Source organism: Propithecus coquereli, unplaced genomic scaffold, assembly GCF_000956105.1.
Source record: "Propithecus coquereli isolate 6110/MARCELLA unplaced genomic scaffold, Pcoq_1.0 Scaffold14, whole genome shotgun sequence".
NCBI classification, from domain to species: Eukaryota; Metazoa; Chordata; class Mammalia; order Primates; family Indriidae; genus Propithecus; species Propithecus coquereli.
The window spans coordinates 11,550,742-11,563,138 of NW_012138302.1; the positions used below are offsets into that span (position 1 = coordinate 11,550,742).

Sequence of the window (12,397 nt, forward strand, 5' to 3'; positions counted from 1 at the left end):
CAGAATATTATGGGGGTACAAACATTTTGGTTACATGAATTGCTTTTGTACAGTTTGAGTCAAAGTTATAAGTATGTCCATCACCCAGACAGTGTGCATTGTATGCATTAGAAGTGAATTTACCCATCCCCTCCTCTAGGAATTCAGGAGTTTTTATTCTAGTCTTTAGTTTGTCCCTAACTTGCTGTGCTACTATGAGCAAGTTACTTTAGCTATACAACTTTTAGTTTTTTCATCTATAGAATGAGCACACATCAATATAGTACTATTGCTGAGTTTCTCAAAGTGTACCCTACAGAGTACTAGTTCCTGAGAAATGCACCAGGGGTAGGGAAGGGAGAAAAGAAAAGTTCCGCGGGCAAATCCATTTGAATGAACTGCATACAACGTATCATTCTTGGAGATTTAAGATGCCCGATAACATATTAAAGGCTCTGAGAATTTCTACATTTTAATTTGCTTCACCCAGCATTTCCCAAATTTCTTTTTGGAGTCACAGGTCATTTATTTTTTTCATGCAACGTCTATTTGTCAGACTATGCAACACAGTTGAAGAAACACTGATGTAACAGAAAGAGGCTTAGAGTCCACCAAATGTGCATTTGAATCCAGTTTCAATCACTCTCTGAACTTTAATTTTCTTATAGCTGATAAACAAGGAAACTAGCTTGTGAGACTATTTTGAAAATGGAGTGAGATCACGTAAAGACCTGAGCACAAACCTGGCACACATGTTAGCTTCTTCTCTCCAACCTTCTCAACTCCATACATGCGCATCAAACCTCTCCATCTTCATCAAAAATGTATTGAGCGTATTCTGTATGGGGCTGTGGACGAATGAGATGTTTCCCAACTGCCTTTTAAAATAGATTGGCATATTGGTCAAAGGGCCTAAGACCTAGAGTTGAATAAGCAACCTATAAGTCAAGTGCTGGATGCCAGAATGTGGCCACTTCAGCAATTTAGAAAGAAAAAAATAATAATTAATAAGGTACAAATCTTAGGCCAGAAGGTCAGAAAGCTTAACTCTGATCATTGCTGGAGGGTCATCCTAATAAACTGACTCAGCTTATATTCAAATCCAATTGTCACTGATTACTAATCTTGAGCCAGTCCCATTCAGTTATGTGAAAATTATATCATAAAATGGAGGTATTTTAAATTCCATGTTAAAGTTCTGAGTCTTTAGCAATCTCCATGTTGCTAAATCCCATAGAAAACTTCCTGGTTTTGTCTTGCTTATTCTGTGCTGTGGTTGGGATACAGTTGGTTTGTCCCCACTGAAACTCATGTCAAACTTTGATCCCCAGTGAGTTGGTGCTGAGCCTAGTGGGAGGGGTTTTGGGTCATGGGGCGGATCCCTCATGAAAGGCCTGGTGCTGTTCTCAGGTTAATGAGTGAGTTCTAGTTCTGGCTAGAAGGATTAGTTCTCTTGGGAATGGACTAATGTCTGTGAAGTGGGTTGTTCTAAAGTGAGTTTTGTGCTCTTGTTTGGTCCCTTTACGAATGCACCCACTTCCCCTTTGAACTTCTCTGCCAAGTTTTGACACAGTACAAAAGCCCTCACCAGGACATTCCCTAATTTCTTTTCCTGTTTTTAAATTTCAATAGATTTAGGGGCACACGTGGTTTTTTGTTACGTGACTGAATTAGTGGTGAAGCCTGTGCTTTTAGCATACCCATCACTCAAATAGTGTACATTGTACCCAGTAGGTAATTTTTCATCTCTCAACCCATCCTACCATCCCCATTCTGAGTCTCCAATGTCCATTAAGTCACTCAGTATGACCATGCATACACATGGCTTAGCTCCACTTATAGGTGAGAACATGCGGTATTTGGTTTTCCATTCCTGAGTTACTTCACTTAGGACAATGGCCTCCAGTTCCATTCGAGTTGCTGCGAAAGCCATTATTTCATTCTTTTGTATGGCTGAGTAGTACTCCATGTCATATGTATATACCACATTTTCTTTATCCACTCATTGGTTGATGAGCACATAGATTGATTCCATATCTTTGCAATTGTGAACTGTGTTGCAATAAACATATGAATGCAGGTATCTTTTTGATGTAATAACTTCTTTTCCTTTGGGTAGATACCCAGTAGTGGGATTGCTAGATTAAATGGTAGATCTGCTTTAAGTGCTTTCAGAAATCTCCATACTGTTTTCCATAGAGGTTGTGCTAATTTACATTCCCATCAACAGTGCGTAAGCATTAATTTATTTTCCTTCTAGAACTTAAACTATATAAAATGATCACATAAACTTCTCTTCTAGAAAAGAAGCTCTACAAAAGCTGAGAACAAGGACTTTGTCTTTCTCATTCCCCGTTATCTCCCCATGCCTAGAACAGTGCCTGGCATATAGTAGTAGGTGATGGATAAAACACAGTAAGAGTGGATATGTCAATTAAAAAGAAAAGTCCTCACCAGGAGCCAAGCAGATGCTGATGCCATGCTTCTTGCACAGCCTGCAGAACCATGAGCCAAATAAACCTCTTTTCTTTATACACTACCCTGCCTCAGGTATTCCTTTAAAGCAACATAAAATGGACTAAGACACCCTCTGTTAACCACTTTTTCCTTCATGAAAACTCGTCTTTTGGACTTTTCAGCGTATTTCCTTGCTCTCTTCCTACCTCTGGCCAGTTCTCTTTGACTTCACTTCTAAGATCTAGAATTCCTTAGGATACAGTCTTATCTGGCTTCTTTTCTCTTTCTGCTTTTCTGATCCTTGAGGAAGTAAGATTCATGTCCTTGGCTTCATATAGCATCTGTGCTAATGCCTCCTAAATTTAGACCTTTGACCTAGACCACTCCTCTGAAATCCTGTTTTGGTTATCCAATGGCCTCATTTTATATCTCTACTGGTTGCCTCTTGGGCATGGTGAACTTAATGGCTCTACATCTAAATGCTTAATTTTCTCCTTTAACCAACTCATCTCCTTGCTATGACTTCCTGTTGTCCAAGACCTTTCACTTCACCTTTCTCCAATTTATTCTCTGCACAGCAACCAGGATGATTTTTTAAAAATGAGAAATCAGATAATATCATTCATTTATAAGGGATTTTTCTTATGTTTTCTGTGTTTACCACACATAGAATAAAATCCAAATTCCTCATCACGGTGCCAAGATCCTCCGGGATCTGGCCTCTGTCCTCCTTTTTGACATCCACTCATGGCACAATTCCCGGCTTTCATGCTGCTCCCATCCTTCATGTCATCCTCAACATGACATCCTAAACATGTCATCTTAAACATGTCATCCTGACCATGACAAGCCACTTCCCACCACAGGGTCTTAGCACATGTGATCACTCTCCTTTCCCTTGTTCTTGACCCGGCTTCTCCCTACTATCCTTCACCTCTCAGTTTAGCTGCCACTTCCACAGAGAACCCTCCCCACCAGCCTAACTTTAGATTCTCTGATATCCTGTATCAAAGGGCCCCATTTGTTTCCTTCATAGTGTTTACCACAATTTTTAATGAAATTTTTGTTTGCATATTTACTGACTAACTCCATCACTACACTGTAAATTCCATGAGTATAGAGATATTATCTGTTTAGGTCATTACCTAGCACCTAGCATACCTGGAATATTTATTTATTGAATAAATGAATGAATGAATGCAAAAAAGTATCTACCTATACCAGATACACATAGAATTCCATACAGAACTTTTAGCATGTGCTAAAAGTATTCATTTCTTCTACGGTATTTGCATAATGCTATTTCCTTCCCACAGGGTGCTAATCATACTTCCTTCATCTGGCTAAACCTTTCCACTTGGGTTTATTTTCTCCACATAGCTTTCCTTGACCTGCTTGCCCTATGCAAACATAGTGCTGTAAACATAGAGCTTCCAACACTTTATTCCTACACCCAGACTGCAGGTTCTGGAAGGCAGAGATCATGACCATATTGCTCACCATCATACCCTAGAGCTGAGCACAATACCTAGTGTATAGTGGGAACTCGATAACCAAACTTTTGTGTTAATATATTCTCTCATTTAATCTTGTATTATCTCATTAAAATTTCACAAGAAACGCTCTAGGGTAGGAATTATCATACCCATTTTACAGGCAGGTAAAATAGATTCATAAGGAAGTGAAATAATTTTCTTAAGGTTATATAAGTAGTAAGTGGCAAAACCAGGATTCAAGCCAAGGCTGTTTGACTCCAAAGTCTATACATCTTTTTAGCATTCTAAGATGTACTCTGAAGGATTTCTGACAAAAGGGAAATAGTCATAAAAATAATTCTTTAAAGGTTTGCCATGTATCTTCTGTGCTAAGTACTTTATGCAAACTTTCTTAACTCCTGACTCCTGCCAAGAACTCTATGAAATATGGATTATCCCATTTTATAGATAAAAAAACTGAAACTAAGAGAGTTTAAGTAACTGGCCCAAATTCTATAGTCACCAAGTTGTGTTGCCAGGACTTAAACTCAGGTTAATCACACTCATAGCCCAGACCCAATGTCACATGAAGTGTAGTTAAAGATTAGTTATTCTGAATAAAAATCTTCATATGGCCATGACTCACTTTTGAGTCATGTCTACTACTGCAATTTTTTATATAATTAAAAATTCATGTTGCCTGAATACATACTGATTTTCAATCATCTGAACAACTATTGAAGATATTCACATGGCCCTGGCCCAAGGTACTTTGGTAAACATACTCTGATGACCATAAAGGCAAAAAAATCAAAAGGAAAATCATGGCTGAAAGTTCTTTAGGGTCTACTGCCTATATGGCCTGTTTAAAAAATATGAAAATCCTTTAGATGCTTAGATAGTTGTCCTCTATGTTTGGGGTCCCTGTTCTCATTTCTTCAATTCCCCTAAAGAATTCTGTTTTCCATCAGTGGAAATATTGGGTTGAAAATTTTATGAAAATCTTTGGATATCTTAACTCCAAATTAAATATTTGTCTTGCTTGTAAGATGGATGCTTATTTTTGAAGAGTTTTGTTTTTTGGTGGGTGGGGGGTAGTAGTCATAGCAGTGATAACATGAATCTGAGAATTAGAAGGCCTGAGTGTGCCACCAGGTAGCTGGATGACTTGGAACATACCAAATCACTTTGTTTCTCTCAGGCCCCTAAGTGGGGGGGATAATTAGAAGGCTGTCATGAGAATTAAATTGACCAAGAGTTGTAAAATGCCTAGCAGAGTGGTCTTGTTGTTATTCAATACTCCCCTTCCCTCTCTAGGGCTCAGTTTCTTTCTCTGTAACACGAGTAGCTTAAACTAGATGTTAAGTCCTTTCTAATTTCAAAGACCTGTGAAATAGAAATGATGGAAGTAGCAAACTAATACTTCAAATGAGTTATTGTAAATATACTCAATTATTTAAGGAGAATTAGAAACATAATGAGGAGGGAAGTGGAAGATATTAAAAAATACTAAATGAAATTTTTGAAGTTGAAAATTATAATAACTGAAATGAAAAATTGGATAGGCTTAACAGCAAATTAAACACTGCAGAAGAAAAGATTAATAAACTTGAAGATATGGTGGTAGAAGCTAACCAAAATGAAACAAAGAGAGAAAAAAGACTACCAATAACAAAGAAGGACAGGGCCTCAGTGACCTGTGGGACCATATCAAACAGTCTAGCATCTCTGTAATTGGACTGTCAGAAGGAAAGGTGAGACAGTGTGGGCCAAAAAACATATTTGAATTAATAATGACAAAAAAATCCAAATTTGATGAAAACTGTAAACCTACAGAGCTATACCAAGGCATATCATAATGAAACTGCTGAAAAAGACAAAGAGAAGATCTTAAAAGGTGTCAAATAAAAAGACATAAGTAAAGAGGAACAAAATAGATTTCTCCTCTCAGACACTATGCAAGCCAGAAGATAATGGAATGACATTTTTAAAGTGACTTGGGGAGGGAAGAGGACGAAATCATTCGCTTAGAATTTCATATTCAGCTCAGAGATCTTTCAAAATAAAGACAAAGTAAAGACTTTTTTTAGACCACAAATAAAGAAGAATTTATTGCCCAAAAGACCTGCACTACAAGAAATGTCAAAAGGAGTTATTCAGGTATAATAAAAATGATATCAGAATTTACTTGATTAATGATCTATGTTGTAACTCTTGAGATAACAACCAAAAAAATTAAATAAAGTAGCATAGCCAATACACCAATTTGGAATTAGAAAAATATTTAACCTAAAAGATGGCCCAAAAATGGAGAAAATTGAAACAAAGAAGACACGGAAAAAATGGAAAACAAATAGCAAAATGGTAGACTCAAACCCAAGTATATCAATAGTTACATTTGGTGTAAGTGTTCTAATTACTATGATTAAAGACAAGTGGTTAGACTAGATAAAGCAAGACTCAGCTATGTATGTCTCTACATGAAGAATACTTCAAAATATAGTCATGTAAGTTAAAATATTAGAAAAATATTTGCCATTACAAACATAAATCATAAGAAAGCAAAAATAACTATATTGATAATAGACAAAATAGCCATGGAACAGGGACAATTGCCAGGGATAACGAAAGCCTTTCATAATGTAAGGGAGCAAATCGTCAAGAAGATGGAACAATCCAATATGTTTGTGTGTGTGTGTGTGTGTGTGTGTGTGTGTGTGTGTGTGTTAATAACAGTTTCAAAATACATGGAGCAAAAACTGATAGAAATGAAAAGAGAAATAGGCAAATCCACAAATATAGTTGGAGATTGCAATATCCTCCCTCAGTAATTGATAGAACAAGAAGATGAAAACGTGAGCCGTGAGCAACAGAAGAATACACATTTTTGAGTGCACGTGGAATACTCACGGAGTAGACCATACTCTTAGTCATAAAACAAATACTGAGAAATTAAAAGCGTTGCTAATTTTTAAAACTTCTAAGCAACACACATACTGAAAGGTACTATGTGTATAAAATATAGAAATTCATTGATTTTGAGGCTAAAGATTTTAACTTTCTTCCATCATTGTTTTAAAACAATTTTCTCAAACAACTCACTTTTCTATTAAGACTTTATAATAAGCAACTGTTAGACATGAGCTAATAAATGTGTACCATTAAAAATGTAAATATATATCATCTGATTTCAATGTTAGGATTTATGTGAGATTTTATTTTGGGAAAAAAAAAAGAGTACTATCACTAAAAAAAAAAAAAAAAAAAAGGAGAAGAAGGAGAAAATTAAAATTCCTGACTAATTTGGAAGATTTATGCCAATCGGCATGTTATAAATCTGTCTGATTATTGTCAACCATCAGAGAGAATAGGAATACCAAAAATTAACAGTAATAATCACATAACACCATTGACGTCAGCTTTCACTGCATGCTTACCAGGGATTATGCATTGTTCTAGGTATTTTTCATGTACTTACTTCTTGCTCTTATTTTCCTCCCATTTTACGAGTGAGGAAAATGAAGTCAGAAAAGTCAAATAACTTGCCTGAGATCACACAGCTAGTAAATGCCAGAGCCAGAATTTGAACCCAGCAAAGTCAGTTCACCATGTAGTTTTTCAGTTTCCAAGCCAGTGTCAGACACCCTGGCATTAGACACAAAGACCTCGTGATTTCCTACTTCATCACTTTGTAAAGTATTTAATTGGTTCTCTTTTGCCTTGACTTGAAATTTGCCTCTTCACTGGTCTGTCTTGTTTGATAAGTTCATCAAACATCAGGACTCTTTGTTCATTTTCAAAAAGGATTATAATGATAAGCTTTTATAATTAAGAGTATCTCAGCAGAGATTTCCTCAGTTCTCTTGCCTTTATCTTCTAATTATTAGAGATGAATTTTCTGATTTTTCAAAAATTGTATTTGCTTTAAATACAAGTTACAAATTAACTGCTTATTAAAATGCTTTTCCCCCTTCTGAACTGTTACTTGAAACAAGAAAAACAATCTCTCTTGCTCTAACATTTAAAAGCACTAATGATTCAAAATTGTATCATCTAACGAGAATTTGAATAAAATAACTCTATTTGAAATCTTTAATGTTTGGGAGACAGGGACTGACTGCTTTAAAGCTCTCCTAAAGGTGAAATAAGGGGCTGTTTAAGCACCACAAAATACTCGATATTATGGTGTTAAAACATGAAGCCAGGTTGGAAATTTCAAGGAAATTGAATGCAATGTACATATGAAAATATCACCTCCCTCTATTATCCCATAGCCAGAGGTAAGCTCATTTTTAGAATGAAATAACCCAGCATCTCTACGATCCTTTGCTTTTCCTAAAATGATTTTGCATACATTATGTAATTTTATCCTCCCCACACACTATGAGACAGGTATTCTTATGATTCTTTTACAGAAAAGGAGGTAGAGGTTAAGTTAACTGTCCAACATTATTCGAGAGAGCTATCATTTATTAAGTGCCTATTGTAAGCTAAGTACATTTTATATCCAGGATCTTATTTCATCTACTAATGTAGAAGAGGCACTATTATTCTCTACTACTAGTATTCGTATAGAAGAGGCACTATTATTCTCATTTGACAGCTAGGGAAACTGAGGATCAAAGAGATTAAGTGATTTTCTCCAGATTACCCAGCTTCTAAGTATTAATATTAGAGCTGTGATTTACACATGGACCAATCTGACTCCAAGTGCATGGTCTCTTCACTTTCCCATCCTCCTTCGCCGGATTAGTAATAACATAAAAAGAGGTTGCATTCCATCCTAACACAGCCCAGTGCAAACATAAAAGTGTCTCAGTTCCCCAGCAGGTGATTTCTATGTGCAGATTTTGCAGAGACATATGGCCCACTTACTGGTTCACTTTCTCCTGTGCAGCTACCCCAGGCTGACAAGTCATCAAAGACAAGATGAAGAAAGCAACAGCAAACATTTCATCCAGAAACCACCACACTATATTGCCTTGAAGGAATACAACTCTCTATTCAGGGGATTGAAGTAAAAGATGTCTACAGGCTGGGACCTGTAAGAGCTATCTAGTGGTTGAAACTAACAGTACTTACCCAATTTCCATTCAAATGTGTTTAAATAGTAACCAGGATATTGATTAGCCAAATACCCTAAAAGTGGCCCAGACACCAAAGACCACTGCCCTTTAGACTTTTTAAAAAATAATATTCATCTGGTTAAGGAAAGGATGATATTTAACCAATACCAGCTTAGCAAAGGGATCTTATTTTCAGATGGAGACAAAAACCAAGCCAAGATGCAGTTCCAGAATTCCTGTTCTTTTTGAGTGGCTCCTGGAACTTCTGAGGTCAGATCGATCTGTTTTGCAAGACTGTAACAAGCCTGATGCTGGTATATCAGCTGAGACATAAAGCAGCCAGAAAATGTAGGAAATGCTAATAGTTACATGGAGGATCTACTATACATTGGCAAACATCTGGAGCTTAGAAAATATATGTAATTCAATGGACCTTTCCACTTTTCATACAGACATTGGGTATCATTAAGATCCAGCATATCTGTGTCTTGAGGGGAGCAGATGTCTTAAATAGATGTCTTCAGAAGCATTCTCCAGAGTTATAATGTCAATAACAGCCACACATCTGCACTGAGGATGCTATACCTACATACAATCTCTTGCTCTTCCAGACATAAATTAAATTAAATAAATAGAGATGGGCTGATAGGTAGGTAGGTAGGTAGGTAGGTAGACAATAATTGAACAACTACTATGTGGCAGGCATTTCATATGTGTTATTTAATCCTCATAAGAAATCTATGAGGTGGAAACTATTAACTTGATTTTGCAGTTAAAGAAATGGAGCCCAGAGAAGTTAACTAACTTGCCCAAGGATGTGCAGCTGGATCACTGTCCTTGGGGACATTTAGATTCTCTCATTAGCAGGATTGTCCAGTAGTATCATTATTAATCTCAAAGGTAGGTGAAAATTTAACAAATAACTTGTATGCTTGAGAAATGTGTACCTGACTTAAATGTGGAGATTTTGAAAAGGCACCCAGCTGTTATCATGAACACCTTCCTTTCCTCAGAGATTTGGATAAAACTTGACAGACGTGAATATCAATTCTGGGTCCTGGAAGGGCCCTCAAGCCTCTCATTTTCATATCTCTCTTCCTCCTACCTCTCTCCAGTTTGACTCCTGGGTTCCCTTGGCCTCGGTTCTACCCTACTTCTAACCCATGTGGAAAGCCACTCTTTCTCCTTTTCCCAGAGTTCATCCAGTCATGACAGGCATTTCATAAAGCTTTACTGAAGACGTGGAGGGTCGCAGGGGTGTTATATCTGGACACCCTTGGGCCTGCTCAGGGCAGCACACAGGGGAACCACCTCTTTGACCAACAGAGACATTTATGGTTATCACAACTTGGAGGTTGTGCTACTTGCACCTAGTGGGTAGAGGCCAGGGTGCTGCTCGACATCCTACGATGTCCAGGACAGCCCCCACGACAAAGAGTCACCTGGCTCGAAATGTCAGTGGTACCTAGCTTGGGAAACACTGCCCCACAAAAAGGCTGGTCTGCCTTCCCCTGACCCCTGAATGCCCGGTAAATTAATTTTCTTCTGATTTTTACGTATAAGCCATAATGTCTTCCTTCCTAAATGAGCTCTTTCTTAAAATTTCTCTGATGCCTTTTCTCCGATGCCTTTTCTCCTCGCCCAAGAACTGAGTGGCAGTCAGGACTGCACTTTAACCTTTATCAGCTCTCCCACCCCTCTCCCCAGCACAGTCACTTAATTTCTACCATATTCCTCTGTAATACTTTCCTTCCAAGCTTCCCATCTTCATCCTCACTGTCTTTGATCCATTTCAGGGCTCATCTCTCGCTGAAGCTCTCGCAACTGCCCCTAGTGGCCTCCCTTTCTCCTACTACAAACCTCCCTCTAGGTCACTGCTAGATTCATCTTCGAGAAAACCGGCCCAGTCAACATCACTCTCCTGCTCAGAGAGCTTCAATGGCTCCCCCATCGTTTATAAAATTAAAAGTCCAAATTTTTTCATAAATGGGTCTCAACTCCTCTTTGCAACCTTGTCAACCGTGACCCTCCAATTGTCCCCACAGTATATAGTCCAGGTTCCTTATACCTTCCTCACCCTTTGCCACTACTGTGACTTTGCTCACTCTGGAACATCCACCCGAACTTATCCATTCTCTCCTCCCTTCCTGCCAAGTATCTTCGCAAATATCGGATCTCTCACGGATCTTTGGCTGATGGCTCACTTGAAAGGTATCTCCTTTATCTAAAACTCATAAACATGCTAGCAACGCTTTCCATTGTTGCCTCATATTACGTTTTTCTAGGGGAGCAGGGTACATCTGGAGAGTGAATGTTTCTTTAGGATAAGTTCTGTGTCAGATCCTTCTTTGTAGTCACTAATATCACTTAACCCTACATCCTTAATAAGAAATATCTGTTGATTGAGTGAATAAGCAAATGAGTCAATTAAAAATAGGTTAGTATTTCACAATACTTTCAGATATATTTTCTCATTTAATCCTCAAAGTAATCTTGTGAGATAAACATCATTATCCTGAAGAGAAACCTGAGAGTCAGAGAGACAGTGATTAAGGCGGAAAAAGGAACTGCGATATATAGAGTTCCAGGTCCTGGGCCTGACCCTTTACTCGTCTATTTAATCTTCAGAGCAATCTTGCAAGGCCAGTAATGCTAATGCAGTTTGGAAGATGAGGATGTTGAGATTCTGAGTGGTTAAGAAATTTGCCTGCAACCACACAGCTGGTGAGTCTCAGAGTGATGGATTTATAATCTGTCCAACTGCAAATTTTGAGATCTTTTTGGTTTGGTCACGTAACTACTAAGCGACATATCAGGACTAAAGCTGGACCTTCTAGCTCCATGCCCAGTTCTCAGTCCATTATGCCCTAGCAGTGAACAAATACAATTTCCAGGGGACAAAGAAAGTGAAATAAAGTGGATGAAGAGATCATCACAAGATGAAATAAAAAGAGAGAAGCTAAGTCAAATGGGATTGTTCCACGCCTCTACGAGTGTGTGTGTGTATGTGTGTGTGTGTGCGTGTGTACATACACACATGCTGAGATGGGGGTGGGGCACCCATCTGCTTTCAGCCCAGTGTTCTAAGATGAATGGGAAATGCCAAAAAATTGTTAGGTTTGCATATGTGGATTTCACCTTAATTGTAGCATTCTGTTATCAAAGATAGATAGTTATAAAATACCACACAGAATAGACAGTGAGTTGGCAATTCATTTTGAAAACACATTGACTGTCTTGAGGGAACACTTTTCACTATCTAAATCAGCCTGTGAGTTATGGCCTCAGGAGGGGCCTGTCCTGTGTTGGCTCAGACTGCTCACCAACTCAGGGTGACATCCAGCTCTGTGCTCTCTGGGGAGCTTTTAGAAGCTCTACACCACATTCCCTGTGCCGGCCTGCAGCTCACCCGGTCTGAAT

At 38.1% G+C, this 12,397-nt stretch overlaps 1 protein-coding gene across 1 annotated transcript in view; it reads right to left on the bottom strand.

Annotated features, from left to right (window-relative positions):
• Positions 1-8,984, bottom strand: part of C8A (complement component 8, alpha polypeptide) — a 64,808-nt gene extending 55,824 nt beyond the window's left edge. The window contains exon 1 of the mRNA XM_012639494.1: positions 8,787-8,984. Within this exon, the coding sequence (XP_012494948.1) occupies positions 8,787-8,863 (77 nt within the window). The 5' untranslated portion in view covers positions 8,864-8,984. The remainder of the gene's footprint in view (positions 1-8,786) is intronic.
• Between the last annotated feature and the right edge of the window lie 3,413 nt (positions 8,985-12,397).